This window comes from Trachurus japonicus, chromosome 24 (assembly GCF_045865225.1).
Source record: "Trachurus japonicus isolate A0001 chromosome 24, Traja_1.0".
NCBI classification, from domain to species: domain Eukaryota; kingdom Metazoa; phylum Chordata; class Actinopteri; order Carangiformes; family Carangidae; genus Trachurus; species Trachurus japonicus.
The window spans coordinates 13,852,118-13,871,289 of record NC_140930.1 but is presented as its reverse complement, the minus strand read 5'-3'; the positions used below and the strand labels follow the sequence as shown (position 1 = coordinate 13,871,289).

Below are 19,172 nucleotides of genomic sequence, written 5' to 3'. Positions count from 1 at the left end.
GAAACTATAAGGTGAGCAAATCTCTGTTTCTTTTAATTTCACATTGTCTTCCTTTGATTAAGTATAATGGATATAATTATGGTTTGCAGTTATTGTTGTATAGTTTGTGATCCCAGTTTTCTTTGCATTTTCATTAACACACAGAATGAACAAGTTTCTTTGCATGTTTTTTGTGTATTGAAATTGCATTAGAGATCTGCTTTGCTTTTTCTATGCAGGAGGAGGATATACATTGGGTTGGTCATACACAATAATGCATAAAGTATGTTGATTAGTGACACTAACTGTAAATATTATGTCATGCCAAATTACGGCAAAATGAATAGTCAACATATCTTGTTAAAAGTCGCCTGTAAAATAATCTTTGTTTCACATTTAAAAAAGACGCTTTCTTGTAAGAAGAAACTGAAACTCAGGGTCGGTGACACAAAATATAACTATTCATTTACAAGAAAACTGAACTTGGTAGCCTACTAGTACTATGGGTTAGACAGACTTAAAAATACAGTAGAATCACTGTAAAAATGTAAAGTAAAGCCACCAAAGGTAGCTGAAGAAAATGAATGGACGTCATTCACTCTCACATATGTAATAACTAGAGGTTATTTTTAGGAACCAGGTTATGGCACAAAAACAAAAAGGGTGTGGATGGTTTACCGACATTAGTATATCACTTTTATTTTGAAAATGGCATCACTTCCGCTTTTAACCAGTTGGCAGCCTTTAGTGCACGTGCGTGTGTGCGCGTGCATGCATGCGTGCGCGCATGTGTGTGTGTGTGTTCGTTCACGCGCTCTGGGGATTCCCCCGCTTGACAAAAACAGCTTACCCTTTCAGATGTCAGCTCTTCCCCTTATTACCTTTCATTGCTCATATGCCCTCAGCCTGGAGCTCACGCTGTTACCGGATATTTAGACGACGAGCCGCCGTTACAACTCTTTCTTTCTTTTTTTGGTGCTCTTTTTTTTTTAAACCTATTACTTCGCGTTTGTGATGACCGTGCCATGTTTTAAAACTTTTTGTTTATAATCGTTTTTTTCTTTTTCTTTAATTAATTAAAGAAGCAGGATGCCTGTTGCTGAATGGTTAATGTGTTATCGGTTAGTGGAATGAAACGCTCTCCGGTTTCACAAAGGAGCGGTGGTTTCCTCGGGTGTCAGCAGCCTGTCCGGTCACATCACCGAGCACCGAGCAGCGGCGGCGACAGCAACAACAACAACCGCGACGACTACTAAGCCCCTAAAAAGTCCTCTGGGAAGGAGGGGAGGGGGAAACCCAGCGAGGCCACCCGCACCACCAGCAGCAGCAGCAGCAGCAGCAGCAGCAGCAGCAGCGGCTCCACCACCACCATGTCGTCGGACGACTGCAGCAAACACGAGCTGCTGGACTTCGCCGGGGAGAACCGCACAGACTCGGGCATCGACTCGTACCGCTCCATACTGAAGTCGGAGGAGCAGCCCCGGGACTCCGCCGGCGCCGCAGACCTCGGCGGGCCCCGGGAGAAGTTCTCCGCCGCCGGGGAGGAGCGGCTGGACTCAGCCTACGGCTCCTCGTCCATCACGGGGGAGAGTCTGACGGAGCTGGTGGAGAGCTGCACGCTGTCCAGCGGCCAGGAGTCCGAGCAGACAACAGACAACTCTGAACTGTCCGATCAGGAGGAGAACTTGCTCACAACTATTACTGAAGAGGGAGACACGTAGGTTTTTTACAGTATTTTTTTTTACTATCCTCATCATTTCTCATTAACAAACCATGTCTGTGCTGCACGTTGGTGGATGCATTTTATCCATTTATCCAGGAAAAGTAAGAAAATGGGGTTAAATTCAGTTCTCAATTTAGCTACCACATGTTTTTTTTTTTTTTTTTTTTACATTAGCTCCTGTGAAATAACTGTACTAACTGTAGTTACCACAGTCTGTCAGCACCCAGGTGGTGATGAGGGGGTTTACATCAGCAGCTCTGTTGGTTTGAGCTGCGACTAGAGTGATTAATCACTGCTAAATCTGTTGATCCTTTCAAGAGGCTAGATAAAAAAGTAAAAGGGAGAAAAAGCATCAGTCATAAGTTCCCAAAGTTCAAAGCCACATCTCTAAATGTATAGCTACATTTGGCCTGAAATCCAAAGATATTCAAATTGCAATGAGTTAAAAGCAGCATTGTGTTATGTTTCAGTGGGGTGGAACAAGAGAGCAACATGAAACCGGTTCTCAGTGATGAGCAGATTATCGAATTATCAAAGTAGTTTCCGATTGATTATCTGCAGATAAACCTTTTTTAATTTTTATTCCACTGAAGATGATGAACTTAAAGCAACCACTCATCGGTGGCAGTTGGTAGGAGGTCACACTGAATTGATTTTTTTATTCCCCCTCCCCATGATTCTGGGTTTTGAAGGGGGATTTCATGACTGTGTGATACTGCAGCCTCCGATTTTAATGAACTTTGGTCCGTGTCATGAATGTGGATGGACTCCTGTGAGGCGTCTCTCAGCCAGAAAAACAGAAGTGAAACAGATAGGCCTGGACTTCCCCATGCAGCAGCACAGACAAAGCACATGCTATGAGGCGGCAGTGTGTGGCCTGCTGCTGTTTGATCCAAGAAACTTGTTGATCAGGATAGCATGCTGGCTTTATAAGTGCAGGATCCCACAGTTCACACACACTGCTGCTGCTGCTGCTGCTGCTGCTGCTGTTGTCTTTGCTATTTTTACATTTCCAAACCAAAACCAGACATCTGAGTAAAACCTGGTTGGTTACCTGCCAGTAGTTTTTTTTTTTCTTTTTTCTTTTTGCGCTTCTGTTCATTTCTCACTTTGAGTCAAGGAAACTGCACACAACCCAAACACCCCGTCCTCCACACACGGCTCCACCACCAGCCCATGCAAGAAACTTCGTCTGTGACCCACTCATCTCATCTATTGTTGCCATGTCATCAGTCTTCTTTGTTAATGACTCCTGCTGTACACGAGCGGCTGATGCAGACTCACAGCCGTGTGCTGCTGCACAAGTGTTGTTGTGTCTCTGACCTCTTTTCATTTCCGCTTGATGAATTTTTGGGGACACATGGTTTCATTCTCACGCCCTAACTATAGACACCTGAGAGAGGGAAAAAAAAACACACACACACCTGAAACACACCGCTCTGCTTAGACTGAGAGAGAAACATTCATGAGAAACATTACTTCTCCCCCCCTCCCCATGGGATTTTTTTTTAGCTCTTATTCATTCAAGCCTTACTCAAACCAGGAAGTCCCATTCACACTAACATGTTTGCTCACCGTTTTGATTAAGTGTTAGAGATCCATTAGCCTGCAGACACTAAAAATGCGTGGGGCAGAAAATAGATTTGGCAGTGTATCGAGGTACTTTTCTGTCTGATGCATTATGCTATCATTTATAGCAAATATTGGAGTCATTTACTGATGGATTCATTTCCATTTTAAATATTTTAGTGAGAGCTCTCTTTCTATTGGTTCAGCTTTTTCCCCCAGTTTTATAGTTGTTTCAAATTTGGATTTAGGCACCCTCTTTTACAATATAGTGGAAAATGGCCAATACATTTTTCCATAATCACATATTCAGATTCCTTTTTTTGTCTGGAAAACTGTGGGAAAACCACAGACATGCAGTTTATTGTGATTTCACAGAGGAAACAACAGCAGAGTGTCATCTGCTTGACCCAACTAATATTTCATGTTTTCCCCTGGAAAATCTCAAATGGTAATGTTGCTTCATATAATGTTTTGTAATCCTGTGCCCTGCTGCTGTGTTATGACCAGTTCTCCATTTTATCTTTTTACAAAACACCATGCCATGTCGGAGATGTTGCCCAACCACTTACATAGAAAAGGTTATTTAACTTGTTTACTTGAAACATTTAGCAAAAAAAAAAAGAAAATATAGTCACCTTTATCTTGATGGTAATGTTTGCAACACAGCAGGGATGAGTCATGTTGCAAGTTGTCTCATGTCAACCCCACTGCGGGTACAAATTCCAGCGAAATATGAAACATTTAGATTGATTAGAAGCAAATTTACTGTGCTTTAAGGCGTATATAATGTAGTTTCATTAATTGTATGCACCTAGATTTTTTTCTGGGTGTGAAAAATCACAAATAAAATATTAATAACATGAGATATACAGTATAGGTATTATTAATCAACCAGTTAAAAGAGGACCAGTAATATGTCAACCATTGCACAGTCATTGCAAACATACATTTAATCAATGAGGTCCCGTACCGGTGTGTATTTAGTAATCTTTTGGTAATGATTAAGTGCTTCGTCCTGTGGAATCTGATGGAAAATGACATAATGACAATATTTAAACATTTGAACCAAGCCGAGCTACACGGCGTCTGGCACAAATGACACTAACATGTGCAGCGTTTAGCAGGAAATGTGAAGCTGTCCTTGTTCAAAGCAGAAAGCTGAATGAATGGTCTGCAGTGAAATTTTAGTTTGAACTTTTGATCCCACATGTCTGTCTGTGTCAGACTGTGACACCAAACCTCTGGTGGAATGACATTTACACTTGAAAGAAGATGAACATCATCACTTCTGATCTTTTAAGAGACAACAGCAACGTACAGTGTCTTTTGTGTCGGCGTTTGATTTACAGACGGACGCTGAATTTCAAAATTTGCACTCATAACTTTTGAGATTGCAAAAACTGTTTAGATCCCCACTTTGATTTGAATCCATCTGCAGCTTTTTTTTTTTTTACAGTAGAGAGACCCTCTCTCTCTCTCTCTGTGTCGTTCAAGGTCGGTCTATATTAAGCACAAGTGCTCGGTTCCATTTCCTGCTTTTTAGCACACATTTGATTGCAACAACTTCCCACTCAGGTTTTGAGGTTAGTGTGTTTGTTTTGTTTCGTCATTTGCTTTAAATGTTTTCACTAGAGCCTACAAAGATGTGCCTACTGATTCACGCTCCAACCCCAACAGCTCACAGTGCTATCATTATTGAAAAAACAACAACAACCAAAAAAAATCCACATCGATCAATATCCCAAAAACTCAAGTCTTGCCACCCACTGAGTGTAACATTTCGAGGTAGACGCTAGAAATTAATACTGAGGAAAATTGTGCAACATTTTCTCTCATGTCGAAATACATTTTTCTTCCTCCACTACTCAATTGTACAGTTTTTTTTTATTATCAATTGCTCAATATAAGTAAAAGCATTTCTACAAGCTTCAGCAAGCATAATGAAGAAATATGTTGTTTTTTTTGTTTTTGTCTTTGCTGCTCTTGTAGATTCCTGCACTTAGCAATCATCCATGAAGACGATGACATCACTCAGCACTTGATAGAGCTATTCCCCAAAGGAGTCCTGGACATCCAAAACAATTTATACCAGGTAAAAAGAAAATTCACTACAGGCGGACGCTGCAGCTTCAGCTGGAATTTTTCAATCCACAACGACTTCCTCATTATCAGTATCTTGATTGTGGAAACTGTGGCATTATATATATCTCTGTTACTTCCAGAGAACGGTTGTTCCTCTTTATTTGCAGCCTGTCCTCTCTCTCTCTCTCTCTCTCTGGGACGTCACTGTGGGTGGTTCCTGTGTTAGCTCATAGGGGACTTAGAGTGGAAACTCCCCTCCTCTACCTCCTGTAGAAATAGAACCACAGGGAGCTGTGGAGTGTATCCTTGTGTGGATGTGGGTGGAGGAATTGTTCCAGTTATTCAAGATGTCAGACCAGAGAGCCGCTCGCGTAAGAAAACCAAAGTGAAGTCAGAGCGAGCCGTCACACGGTGTCATACAGAAACATCTTGAAGTCGAGAGTCAGCACTTCGCACCAGTGACTCAGTTGGCCCCTGCGCTCTTTCAGAGTCCACTCTGGTTCTCTGGTTGCCTAATTTCCTCTCAGTAGTCATTCTAAGACCTCGTCTCTGGAGACATTGCCAAGAACAAGTTCTTGTTTACCCCGTAAAGGATCAAAAAGAAACCTCAGACATTTGCAAACTGATTCAAAACAAGCACCCGTTGATGATGCATCTCTGCACCCCTGTTTGCATCTTGCACCACAGCGCAGTCAGTGCAACTATGAGATAAGTTTTGGTATGGAGTCTGTGAGGTGTATCTGACAGCTGAATGCAACAGGTACAGGCCTGTATGTGTGGGAGTTGCTCTAAGAAATACAGGAAGTAGCAGAGATGAAGGACAAAACATACCATCTATTTCTATTATTGCATCATGTGCAAAAGGTCTTTTCAGTTGTTTTTTTTGAACAATCATCAAATCCCCACATTTCCTCAACAATAAAATTTCCCGAAACACGCAGGTCTGTTTGCATGACGCATCCTTCTTCTTTCTGTGGTCCTCAGAGCCCCTTGCACCTGGCCACCTATCTGAACCTGACGAACGTGGTGAGGAGCCTGGTGGAGAAGGGGGCGAGTCTGGAGCTGCAGGACCAGGACGGGAACACGGCGCTGCACGTGGCGTGTCAGCACGGACAGACCGAGTGTGCCAGGGAGATGACCAAAGACGTGTCCCCCAGCAAGCTGGCGCCGGTCCTGGAGACCCAGAACTGGAGAGGTGAGGAAACCTCTCTCCGCTGCAGCCGCCAACAGCTTGTTATTGTTGTTACTGTATGAGGTGTCTAAGTTCATCATCTGTGTGAATTATTTTTCCGTGGGTCCTGCTGACACCGAACTTATGCAAGTCAGATTTTTTCTGCACTGTCCAAATATAACAAGTCCAAGCCTCATCTTTAATGTTGCACAAAGTAAATCATTAATCAGCTTTGCATTGCTCAACCAATACAGCAGTAAAGGAAAAGGAAATGTGTATCTTGCTTCATTTTGGAACAGAAGAAATAGCAGTTGCCATGGCAGTGCAGTAGATAGAGAGAAAATATCCGTAAGATTAGCAGAGATGGGAAGAATTACTCCCCTGGTGTCAGTTTGTCATTTGGAAAAACATGATTTTTTTCAATGCATCTCTTATTCACATCTGACCTGGAAATGAACCCACACGTTGTGTTACTTGCAGGTCTTGCCTGTCTCCATTTGGCTGCTCTGAACAGACAACATCAGATCATGAAGCTCCTGATGAAAAAGGGAGCAGACCTGAATATCCAGGTTAGTCCGTCGAGCCGCTCCTCATTTTATAATAACAGGTGTAAAACAACCTTTTAAATACGTTTCAGTTTGTCACAAGAGTGAAGCAGCATATCAGAGGGAAGTGCAGTGAGTGTCTGTCTGCGTAGGGTTTCCCCTGCAGCGTGCTTCATTACACCCAGCAATGTGTCCAGTATTTATAATCACACTTATCCCTTTCAGACTCTGTTTACCGCTCCTGCTCCGATGTTGTGTTCACGCCTAAAAAATCCGCTGCACCTGTGCAACGCTGATAGTGATATAAGCTGAGCTCAGTGTGTCCTGCAGGATTCAGGGAGACATAATTAGATATGAGATACGATAACGCAGGACGGGCCAGACCCTCTTAACTTTCTATTGAAGGAAGGGGACATGGTGGACGGTCCCAAAACTAGCCCAGACATTCCTCTCAGTTTAAGTCACCGGCCTCAAATACCGCTCTGCCTGACATGTGGTGGATTGAATTATTGTTGTTATTATCATTATTTAGAATATTGTTATTATTATGTTTGCAGAATGCTAAGTGGTAAAAGTATATTTAAAATGAGAAAAATACCAAATTATTAAAAATAAATTGACCTACATTATATTATTGTCCCATTTCTGCAGCTCTGGTTTTATTTAGAGTCCCTCTCATTGTTTTTTTTTGTCCATCTACAACCTTTTTAGGAAGGAACCAGCGGGAAAACGGCTCTTCACCTCGCTGTGGAGCTGCATGACATCACATCGGTGGGTCTTCTGATCAGCCGAGGGGCCAACGTGGATGCGGCCATGTTCAACGGCTGCACGCCCCTGCATCTGGCCGTGGGGAGGCAGGACGCCGACATCGCCAACCTCCTCTGCCAGTCTGGTGCCGACACGATGCTGCGAAACATGGAGGACGAGACGGCGTTGGATCTGGCCGACGGCAATGATGATGTAAGTTATTGTTGTTGTTGTTATTAATATCAGTGAAAAGTCGATGACGTGTATATATATATTGTTCTACTGCAGTTAAAACTCACTACAGCATCAATTGTGTATTAATCCGCATATAGTCCTCAACAAATCCACCATTTACTTCAGTCTGAGTAATGTTTGCTAAAAAAAAATAGTGCCCGACTGTTTCAGGGGTTAGTGAGCCGTTTCTTAAAAAAGAAAAAGAAAGAAAAATTATTTGTAAGTAATTATAAGGATTTATGGATCCAGTTGAAAGAAATGGCTTGAGGCTAAGTGCCACAGACAGAGTGTCATATATAATGTGTTGCTTTTCCTTTCATTTTGCAAGGACAGCAATTACTCATTAGAAGAGAAGGCACTGATTAAAGTTCAACATTTTGTTTCCTTGTCTTTCAGATTCTGGCTCTATTTCCTTTTGATGACATCCAGATCTCTGGGAGGTCTGTGGTCAGTGTGAAGTTCTGAGCTGAATCGTAGGCTGAACAAGGGTATTGAAATTGTCTGGAGCTTCACCGCGGCTGGAATTGATTTGAAATGGCTGTATTTGCGCTGAGGTTTTCATTGAATAGTGCCTGTATTTGTAGTGCACTCTGATTTGATCTATATTTATCTATTGTTTTAGACAAATATGCGCACCGTATAAATCCAACTCTCTGACAAAGAGTGATTCTGCTTAAAATCGAACAGGACAAATCGGTGTCTGAGTCATTGGTTCACTTGTTTTGCTCCTTTTCATAAGCCTCTGGAGGGGTGTAAACACCTCACTGTGAGCACCAAACAATTTATCAGCATGTTCAGTGTCCATATAAAAAAAATTCTACCTCTTCGTCATTTTAATCTAGTTTTACTAGAGAAGGAACATGCAAATTACTTTGTTTCAAAGTTCTTCAAACTTTATTAGGACTATGACTGCTTTTTTGTTGTAATGGAAATACGACGTGTTTCTGTGCTTTAAACTCTGGAGCTGTGGCTTTTCATCACATCCATAAGGAGGCCTTTCTTTGTTGAGGAAAACAGTCATAGGCAGGAAATTGGAAAAAAAGAAGAAAAAAAAAACGCTATCAGGACGACACCTGCCTTCCAGAGAAGACAAACTAATCAGACCCTTGCTTTTTCCTTAGAAAACTGTTAATCCAACTCTACTATCTGCAACAAAACACAAGAATGCAGCTTCATCTTTGATCTTTTAGGATCTTTGTGAAACAGGTTTCTCTATTTATCTTATTGTAGCCCTCGTCTGCAGAAATCTGATCTTTGGTGTGTAATTACTTTGCTTATCTAGTTAACGTAAGCATTTCCTTTATTTTGTAATAAAATGCACAAAAACTATACAAAACTGTATTCTGTGTATATTTCCTGGTAAACAGGAGCCGTTTACCGGCAGCATCAGAGTTGTGTATGATATTTGAACACGTCCAGACTGAAGATAACAAACCGCGATCTGCATAATGGACGTTGTTACTGTGAATCGAGTGACTGGCCAGAATCCAGCGCAAAATGCAAATGCTGATCAAAAAGTGAGCAAACTTCACAACGAAGCTCTCTCATGACACCAACCCACTTCTTTTCTTTGCTTCCTGTCAGCTGCATTTAAAAAAAAAAAAGATGTATCTTTTGTTTTCTTGTAAGTGGCTTCCTCCTGATGGCCAGACTAATACAATGACTGCCGAGTGACTGGAAATTCCACTCAGCCGTATCTCTTTGATAAACACCCTCCCCCCACACCCACAGCAAGACAGGTTGAATAATATGCCCTCACTCCTTGTTCATATATGGATATCAGCCAGAATATGAGCTTCAGAAGAGCTTTTTCCTGCTCATGCCAACGGTAACGTCAGGGTGTGACAGTACGGTGCATCAATCACTGTGGCAGCAGTACAGTAAACAAACAAACCGACTCTGCTGGAACAGGGCTGTGAAACTATACCTACTTCCCCATTGAGCCTCCGATCTGGGAAATCCTAATGCTATCTGTATTATAGTCACCATAGGTCACGCTGGTTTTTCCATAGGAATATAATGAGTTAGATAAGCAAGTTTCAACCACCACTAAGAATGTGGAGCAACATGTTCTTGCCTGATTATGGTTTCAATAAGGCAACACAAGTAATACTGTCATATAAGCCTTAATTTCTGTCCAGTTTGATCTTTTCCATTGTTCCAAACTGAAAACCTTCAACCATCTAGTCAGTTTTTTGCTCTCACATAAAGGCCATGAAGAGTCCAGTGTCCCCTTGAAAACAGCTGGAAATTACATCATTTGTACAAGAATGTCAGAGTTTCCACTCTGACAGGGGAGCACCATGGAGGAATAGAGACAGTAGCATGCCAACGAATAATGGCAAAATAAATTGAAATTAAATTAATTAATTAATCGTATACTGTAGGAAGTGCTATGTTCACCCTGTGAAATATATGGGTGTAATGTGTAGGTCTATTAGTCACTCACACATATATAAGAATGTGTGGTCATTAATTAGTCACCTATGTTCTTTTATGCAAGACAAACCAGACTATTAAGTTTATTGCTTTAAAGCATTGGTAGAAAACTTACAAAAGGCATTTACTCAAATTACAATAGAAATACTACAATAAAAAAGTGTTAAATAACATTTAAACTACTAGTATTGTCAAAATCTGTCAGAGGAACACAGTCCTGGAACAAGTTACCACCACACATCAGAAACTGCGACAACCACTTACTCTTTAAAAAAAATCTCAAACATTGGTTAAAAACAAATCAGACATGTACTCATATATCTTAAACCAGCACTAAGTAACTTTTCAACCTTCATAAAATATTTTCATAACTTTTGTGATGATACATCGACTTACAACAAGTTGAATGACACCTCTGTCGTGGTCTGAGGGAGTCTGTATCTCTTTCTCTGGCACTAAGCAGCTTTGAGGAGCATGGTAGGAACCCTGCTCTCACTTAAGTTTCACTTTCACTTTTGCGAGTCACAACAAGGAGGGAACAGGCAAAACGGCACTTTAGCAATGGATTATGTTTGTGTTTTCACTTTGAAATGATCCACTGGAAACAGAAACTTAGTTTTGATGTCTTCTGTTAATTTTAATGCAGGATATTTACAGGGCTTCACGCTAGTGTTCATGGGAAGTGGAGTCTTCCTTCAGGCAAAACACTACCGCTTTGGTCCACAGGCGCCGCCAAACTCAACCAAAACTGAAAGTTCTTTAGTACTGCTTTAACTGTGGGTTAAAATTGTCTGTTCTTATTTTGTTTGTCTGTGTCTGTTTTGCCTTGATATTGTCTGTCTGTGTTCTGTTTTGTAATTGTCCATTGTATGACTTGTCATCACAAGGTTTTTAAAGTCTTCTGCGTCTATGTTTTCTAGAAACCTGCCTTGGGACTGCGGCTGAAATTTAGCAGTTGTGCTAAGTCCGGTGCATTTACACTGATACTTAATGCTTCAGTGTTGATGAATGTGCACTGTCCCAATTCAATAAATAAATAAATGAAATGAAATAACTCATTACACAGAATGGTGCATCAACATTTTTTTCAGCAGGGAAGAAATTCTTCAGTTAACCATTTTGAAAACGTATAATGACTAAAAAAATATGTTGCATTGTTCTTAAGTTAATGAAACAGCCCAAAATAGTTAAAATAAAAGTATTTAATGCACTGTAATACTCAGAATAATGCAATATTAGAAAACATTGAAAAGAAACCCACAGCTCCCAGTATCTTTGACCAATCAAATATTTTCTGGTCTGGGGTTTCCTGATTGGTTGAAGGGCGGCCCTACTCTAAAACAGATTTGATTGTTCAAAGATACTGGGAGCTGTGGGCTTTTCAGGCTGCTGCATACAGAGACATAGAGAAACACTGTGATCGCCCCAAACACACAGACCTTTCCTTACAGATAGCATGGGAAAACACAATTTTCTTTTTTTTAAGACAAAAAGTTAATATTTTGTTTTTAAAACAAATCCTGCCTACATCAGCTTAAAGTAATAGACGGTACTGTTACCACTCTATTAAATGCTCTACCTCCCAGTTCACAGATAGTTTATTTCCCTGTGCTGTGCGCAGCCTAAACAACCTTTAACTGCTGCTGCACTGTCACACTCAACCTGCACGCCGAGTGCCAAACACAAGTATTTATCTATTATTCTTATTTCTGCTTTTTAAACCTCTTTCTTTTTAATAGTGCCAAACATGTGTACTTTCTATCATGCACTTTAAGAAGCTCTGTTCATAATCTTTCTAGGGCAGATGTTTTGCACATTGTATTTCCACTCTGGGGGTAGTGTCCTTCTTATCTTATTTAATGTTTTATGTAGCCTGTTACTACTCTGTCTGTTCTCACAGTCCTATGTTCTATGTCCAGTGTGAATCTCTCGCAAGTGCTTTCCAATGTGGATTTTACTGCAAATGGCAAATAAATGACTCTGACTCTCTGAAGTAGATTATGCTGGTAACACTGTCATCTGGATCAGCCTCTTGCCGCTGCCGCTGCCGCCGCTGCTGCCGCTGCAGTTCCTCCTCCCGGCCGACAGGGGGCAGAGCCGCCGGCGGGGCGCTGTCTCTGGCGTTGAGTTGAGCAAAGAAGAGGGGCCTTTCCTGCTCAAGTAGTGAACACATCGGAAGATTAGTTGAAGACACAGCACCGCTAAATGCGGCCAGTCCTGGAGAAGACAAGCCCTAAATACATTTCTAAATAAACGACATCGTTACTTGGCGGCTCCGCGGTCCGGCTTCATGCGCTGTTGCCACGGTGACGTCTGAGTGTCGGCGCTGCGCCAGGCGTCGGGCCACAGAGAGGGAAAATGCTACTACCGTGGAGGTAACGATGGAGACGAGAGGAGCTAACTGAGCCTCGTATCGTGCTAATAATTGGTTATAAGTGTGGAAAAGATGATTGTTAGTGTGTTGGGAAGTCGGTTAATCGATAGTTAACGTTGTTTGTGGGTCGGTGTGTGTTTGAAGTCAAGTCGACAACAACAACAACCAACAGACTGCCCCGGCTAAAGTTAAAAGACCCCCTTTGAGATGAAATATGTATTTCCCCAGTTTTAATTACGTAATTGTTCATTTATCTCTCGCTACATATCAAATACATGTTTTAAAAAAAGCAAAACAAAACCCAGATGTGTTTTCTCGTTCGATGATTCATCCATGTCAAACCAGTCAAACCCTATTCAGGTATTTGTTGGTGGGAACATAACGTTACATGTAATCATATGTCTGACTCTCATTACCGAGAACCGGTTCAAGACATCTTTTAGCTATACTGTCTGTGTGTTTGTGTGTTGTGTGTTTTTGAGTTCACATTTATTACTTTGTTATGCCTGGTGTTGTCAACAATGGTGCCCCCTCCGTTCACAATGATGATACCTGTCAATCTCACCATATCATCCAGATGTTGAATTTAATAGCACAAGTATAAATGTCTGCCTGAAGAATTGGTAATATTTGATAAGTTTCTATAAAGATCACAATCGTGTCATAAAGTATATTAACATATGTGAGATCATTATGTTTTCCTCATGCTTTTGAAAGTACGTTATTGCACTGGCAATGTGCCTGAATCTTCCACATCCTTATAGGATATGATGAGTCACATTGTTTGGTTTTCCCCTTCACTTTTCCTCTGTGTTTACTGAGCATATATTAATTTATCCAGATAATATTTACACAGTTTTTTTTTATGAAAGGCTGTTGTTGTCTTTTTCTTTAAGTAAGGGAGAGCCGTTGCTTCAGTGTAAGCCTTTATTATTTGTTGTTATACATTCATACAGGACACAAGCACTCATTCTGCCCTCAGGTAGGTTTTGGCAGTGCTCTCTGTGTGTGCCTGCGGTGTGGGTTGGCTGCCGGGCCAGTACAGCGCATTCCTTCATGTAATAAGCTGTCTGTTCAGAGCCCAGGTCTCGCTGCAGTGGGCTACTGGCTAGCCGTGCTACAGCAGAGTCCCACACAAAGAGGCTCTGTGTGAGTCCGGCTCCCCCCTGGGAGGAGGCCCGGCCTCGCTCCGAACGGGATACACACTCACTGCCACGATAGCAGGGACCACACCTCTTTCACTTGGAGCTCAGATTCAATCACAGGTGTGCTTGAGTTACCGCTGGTAATGGAGTTTGATGGGTTTGGCTGGGAAAAGTTATCCAAGTCCTCCATGATCAGTTTAACAGGTTGGGTTAGTTTCACGTGATTCTATAGGTGAAACATTGCACCCTGAGCCAAAATGTGTTGCGTATGTAGAGATGGAGGTTTGCTCATCATGGGTGGGTTATACTCAGTTTGTTAATACAGTTGTGTAGTGTACTTTAGGGGAGTGACATAACCCCGTTGACCTCATCTGGGACACGTCAGCTACAGCTTGAAAACTTAGGGACTTTAACAAAAACCCTGCATTACAGAGAGGGCAGGAAGGGTCTAAAGAAAGATGCTATTGTGTTACCTTATGGGACACTCCACCCTGGGACCAAAGGTTTGATTGTTCTGGCCTCTGCTCCTTGTATTTTTTTCTTTTTTTGTGCCACCTAATGTTAAAAATGAAACCCTACATTTCCAGAATAGACATTATTGTTCATCTCACACAAGTGTCTGTTTTAAAGTGAGGTGCTAGATAACATAACCATGAATAAACACCACCTGTAGCCATAGAAGTCATGATCACGTGTTGTGCCACCCCTTCTCTTAAGCAAACTCACAAATCCCTTGCTTGCTAAATATTGGTTTAGCATTAGGAATTAAATTGTCTTTTCTAATAGATCTTATTGCTCGACTCCTTTAGTGTTTGGCCCGCACTTGTGTCGCTCCTCCTCCCTTCCACCGTGGCTGCAGAAGAGCAATCGCTACTGGAAGGCTGGCACGATGTCTGGCTCTTCCGCTTCCTCATCAACATACTGGGATACTCCACCATCATCATCCCTGGCTACCTCCTTATTAGCTACTTCAAGCGCACCAATTACTTGGAAACAGGTTTGGAAAGAAAACAAAAAAAAAACACATTTGTCACCTGTCCTACCTTGATATCAGGTTAGTTCATTTTTATGTTTCCTTAACTTTCAGGTAGTGGGATTTGTTTCCCTATCATAAGAACCTGTGTGTTTGGCAACGAGGCCAAAACAGGTCTGTTGGATGACGTGTCGGCTGCACCCAGGAACGAGGGAGATTCAGGCTCGTCAGTCAGACAGGTCGTCAAATTGATCTTTTGTGCTGCTGGACTTCAGGTGAGGATCCTCTCTAATCCTTATAATACCTATCATTTCTTTGTGATTGTAGAGTTGTTTTGTGTAATTTTTGTGTGATTATATCCACAGCCTGACGTGTTCTCAGTTCAGTGGCTATTTTAAACGCTGCTTCATTGGTGGGTGTATAGGGGAAAGTGCAAGTTAAGAGAATGTCACCCTTCTGGAAATACTCGAGCAGATTTCGGCTGCTAAGGAATATAAAGCACTAAAGGGATAGTTCAACATTTTGGCAAATTGGCCCATTGCCATAATCCCTATAGTCTTTGGTCGGTGCAAGCTATTTTTAGAACGGCGGAGCAGAGCCACGAGCTGCTCAGAGCTACGCTACAGAGGCTAATGGGACTTCTTGGTGTGTGTCCCTCATGAAACTCATCAAATACACAATCCAACAACTCCAAAATGCTCTGGTGGACAAGTTGTGACCTGCACATTCACCACGCTATGAGATGATAACAGAACGTTATGAGACAGAGTTGTTTTAGAGGTAAATACAAAGACTGCTTGATGAAAAACTGCCCCCGACAGGAGTTGTTGGATTGTGTATTTGATGAGTTTGATTAGGGAAACTCACGGCTCTGCTCTGCCCGTTCTAAATATAGCTTGCACCGACAATTAAAGGTAACAAATATCCCTTTAACTGTGTCTCTGAAAAGTTAAAATTTGTTTCCCTATTCTCAGGTGTCGTACCTGACATGGGGCGTCCTGCAGGAGAGGGTTATGACTCGTTCCTATGGAGCCACGACTCCAGAGGACGAAGGCGAGAGATTCAAGGACTCCCAGTTCTTGGTCTTCATGAACCGTATCCTGGCTCTGACCGTGGCGGGCCTCTGGTGCTTCCTGTTTAAGCAGCCTCGCCACGGAGCGCCCATGTACAAGTACTCCTTCGCCTCGCTCTCCAACATCATGAGCAGCTGGTGCCAGTACGAGGCCCTGAAGTACATCAGCTTCCCCACTCAAGTCCTGGCCAAGGCCTCCAAAGTCATACCCGTCATGCTCATGGGCAAGATCGTCTCGCACAAGAGCTACGAATACTGGGAGTACTTCACCGCCATGCTGATCTCGGTGGGCGTCAGCATGTTCCTGCTGTCCAGCACGACCAGCAAGCATCCGTCCACCGTCACCACCTTCAGCGGGGTCGTCATCCTGGTCGGCTACATCGTCTTCGACAGCTTCACCTCCAACTGGCAGGACAACCTGTTCAAGCACAAGATGTCTTCAGTGCAGATGATGTTTGGAGTCAACCTGTTCTCCTGCCTCTTCACCGTCGGCTCGCTGCTGGAGCAGGGCGCCTTCTTCGACTCGCTCGCCTTCATGACGCGCCACTCCGAGTTTGCCTTCCACGCCGTGCTGCTGTCCGTGTGCTCGGCGTGCGGCCAGCTCTTCATCTTCTACACCATCAACCAGTTCGGTGCCGCCGTCTTCACCATCATCATGACCCTGAGGCAGGCCATCGCCATCCTCCTCTCCTGCTTCCTCTACGGCCACGCGGTCTCCTTAGTGGGCGGCTTTGGTGTCGCCGTAGTTTTCCTGGCACTTTTTCTACGGGTGTACGCACGCAGCCGCATGAAGTCGGGCCGACGGTCAGCGCAGCCGATTGCACAGAAGGTGTAACACTCCAAAGTCACACCAAACTGGGAACTGAGACCACGTTTTCTGTGGTGTTTTTTTGTCTATTTGTGTGTATCTGTTAGGTTTGTTCTTTTCTTTTTCTTTTCTTTTTTTTTTTTACTGTTCTGTTCTTTTCCATCGGTTTTTATTTTTGTTAGCAATGGTACAGAAAGGGATTCTGCAGTTTTGACTCTTACACCAAGATGCCCCCAAGGGGTCCATGTGATTTGAGTGCCTGTAAGATTGTCTTATACACGAGTCCCAAACTGCAAACTGCCTCTTCAGCTATTTCACGGTTTAACAATAGAATAGTTTTTTTAAACTACAGTATGTGGCTTATGCAGCCAGTTGGAGGTTACTGTGATCCTGGGGGAATGCTTGTTAGCTGTATGGTTAAGCATTCATTTTTATTGAATTTAATTTCACAAAGCCCTTTGCTGAACTTTATCCTACAAGAGAATGGTCACCTTTCATAAAGACGACACTTTCTATCTGTTATACAATAGCCAGACATTGATCTCACAGTCCTCCATGTTGGAGAGCAGGGGGCCTTGTGTGTCCTCCTGCTGGATTTTATCTTGTAAAGCTGTAGACATAGCCTGAACATATGGTGCATACATTTTTGTTTATGGTATATTAACATAATCCAGAGGGTAAAACACAAATGAGTGAGGAGTGCACTAGTTACAGATTGTATAGTTCTGCCCCAACATCACTGAACTAAATGCTGCTGTTGTTGGTACTTTTTTGCTCTGCAATATTTCAAAGATAAGTCTTTGTTGTCTTCACAACACTGAAATTCTACTCAATGGTTTTAAAAATTGGGCAAAAAAAAATCATGTAAATATATCTTTAGGTCATTGTTTATTTCCAACCAACTTGTCTGTTGTGTACTTTTGTAAAAGGACTGCTTCACGTGCTTCACCGTGTCATGTGAATGTCTGGAGGAATACTGAATGGATGTGGATGATGTTGCTCATTGCCAACACTAGGATGTGAAGATAAAATGCATAAGAGAATGCATACAAGGGAAATGCAATGTTAACTGGTACCTTGTTTTTATCATTCTATTATTTCCTCTGGTAACCGGATTATTAATAAAACATATTAAATTAACTTAAAGATGTGAAGTGCAGAGGTTTTATTATACCCTCTTCTTTTCCCCACAGTACTGGATATTGGATTGAAAGTACAGATGGAAGCCTCTCTAGGGCTTTTGTGCGTTTGCTGCATATGGGACAAGACCACATACGTTTGTAGGTTAGTAATACAAGACTCATTCATCTATACAATTAGTTCCGACCAAGTAATTTGATTGGAGGAGAAGCATTCCATATAGAACTCTCGCACACGGATTTTCAACTCCATGTATCACTCCGCTTCACAGGCGTTCTATTGACCATTAATTAGCGTCATGTTAACGGTTGTAATTTAGCTAACATGGTAACAAAGCAAGACAATTGATTCATGCTTTGTTATAAATAACATTTGAATTAGATTATACTGTATGTGGTCACCACCAGAGGAGGAGGACGGAAATGAAAGGCTTGGAAGTAGGGGGAGACTGGGGTAAATTGAGCATAGGGGCAAGTTGAGCCACCCCTTGTTGCTTGGGAAACCATAAAAAAATTGAGCATTCATGGAGTCTGAAAGAACCATATGAGTAAAGTGGTTTGACATTTATGTCCCCCCCCCCCCCCCCCAAAAAAAGCATTTTTCACTCTCGAATGGGAAATCTGTCATAGGTTTCATGAGAATTGTGTATAGACCAAAAGAGATAATTATACATTTGTTTTATGTTGTATCTATGAGCTACATTGTGAGGTAGTAAACCTTGCATGAAAATGCACCATTTTAGCTGTGGGGACTAATAAAGTCAATATGGTAGCTCTGGGGTAGCTAAGCCACCTTCCCTTGAGTGTATCTTTGTCTGTATATGTCCAAATATGTATGTTATAAGTAGATAGATAGATAGATAGATAGATAGATAGAACTTTATTAATCCCGAAGGAAATTCTTCTGCCAGGATGCTCCAAATATGTATGTTATAAGTAGATAGATAGATAGATAGATAGATAGATAGATAGATAGATAGATAGATAGATAGATAGATAGATAGATAGATAGATAGATAGATAGATAGATAGAACTTTAGGTTAATCCCGAAGGAAATTCTTCTGCCAGGATGCTCCAAAGGGAAATGTGCAAGGAAGATAAATAGGATACAAGAGGAAGTAGGCCTATATGATAAAATACAATGTCTAAAACAATACAATATACGCTACAA

General features: G+C 42.0%; 2 protein-coding genes across 2 annotated transcripts; both read left to right on the top strand.

Moving 5' to 3' along the window:
- The first annotated feature begins 842 nt into the window (after positions 1–842).
- Positions 843–9,081, top strand: nfkbie (nuclear factor of kappa light polypeptide gene enhancer in B-cells inhibitor, epsilon). Its single transcript, XM_085770437.1, has 6 exons — positions 843–1,696; positions 5,261–5,363; positions 6,338–6,548; positions 7,005–7,093; positions 7,781–8,029; positions 8,447–9,081. The coding sequence occupies exons 1-6, from the start codon at positions 1,350–1,352 to the stop codon at positions 8,513–8,515; spliced, it is 1,068 nt and encodes a 355-aa protein (XP_085626563.1). The 5' UTR covers positions 843–1,349; the 3' UTR covers positions 8,516–9,081.
- Positions 9,082–12,616: 3,535 nt separating this feature from the next.
- slc35b2 (solute carrier family 35 member B2) lies at positions 12,617–18,007 on the top strand. The gene is made up of 4 exons (XM_085770432.1): positions 12,617–12,864; positions 14,818–15,005; positions 15,096–15,256; positions 15,956–18,007. The coding sequence occupies exons 1-4, from the start codon at positions 12,848–12,850 to the stop codon at positions 16,886–16,888; spliced, it is 1,299 nt and encodes a 432-aa protein (XP_085626558.1). The 5' UTR covers positions 12,617–12,847; the 3' UTR covers positions 16,889–18,007.
- Positions 18,008–19,172: the final 1,165 nt, after the last annotated feature.

Bases quoted from the DNA above. Each gene is read 5' to 3' on its own strand.
- nfkbie (XM_085770437.1), top strand. From the start codon at position 1,350: ATGTCGTCGGACGACTGCAGCAAACACGAGCTGCTGGACTTCGCCGGG. The intron at 5,364-6,337 runs GTAAAAAGAAAA...TGTGGTCCTCAG, and splicing joins TCCAAAACAATTTATACCAG to AGCCCCTTGCACCTGGCCAC. The intron at 7,094-7,780 runs GTTAGTCCGTCG...CAACCTTTTTAG, and splicing joins GAGCAGACCTGAATATCCAG to GAAGGAACCAGCGGGAAAAC.
- slc35b2 (XM_085770432.1), top strand. The intron at 15,006-15,095 runs GTTTGGAAAGAA...CTTAACTTTCAG, and splicing joins CACCAATTACTTGGAAACAG to GTAGTGGGATTTGTTTCCCT. The intron at 15,257-15,955 runs GTGAGGATCCTC...CCCTATTCTCAG, and splicing joins TTTGTGCTGCTGGACTTCAG to GTGTCGTACCTGACATGGGG.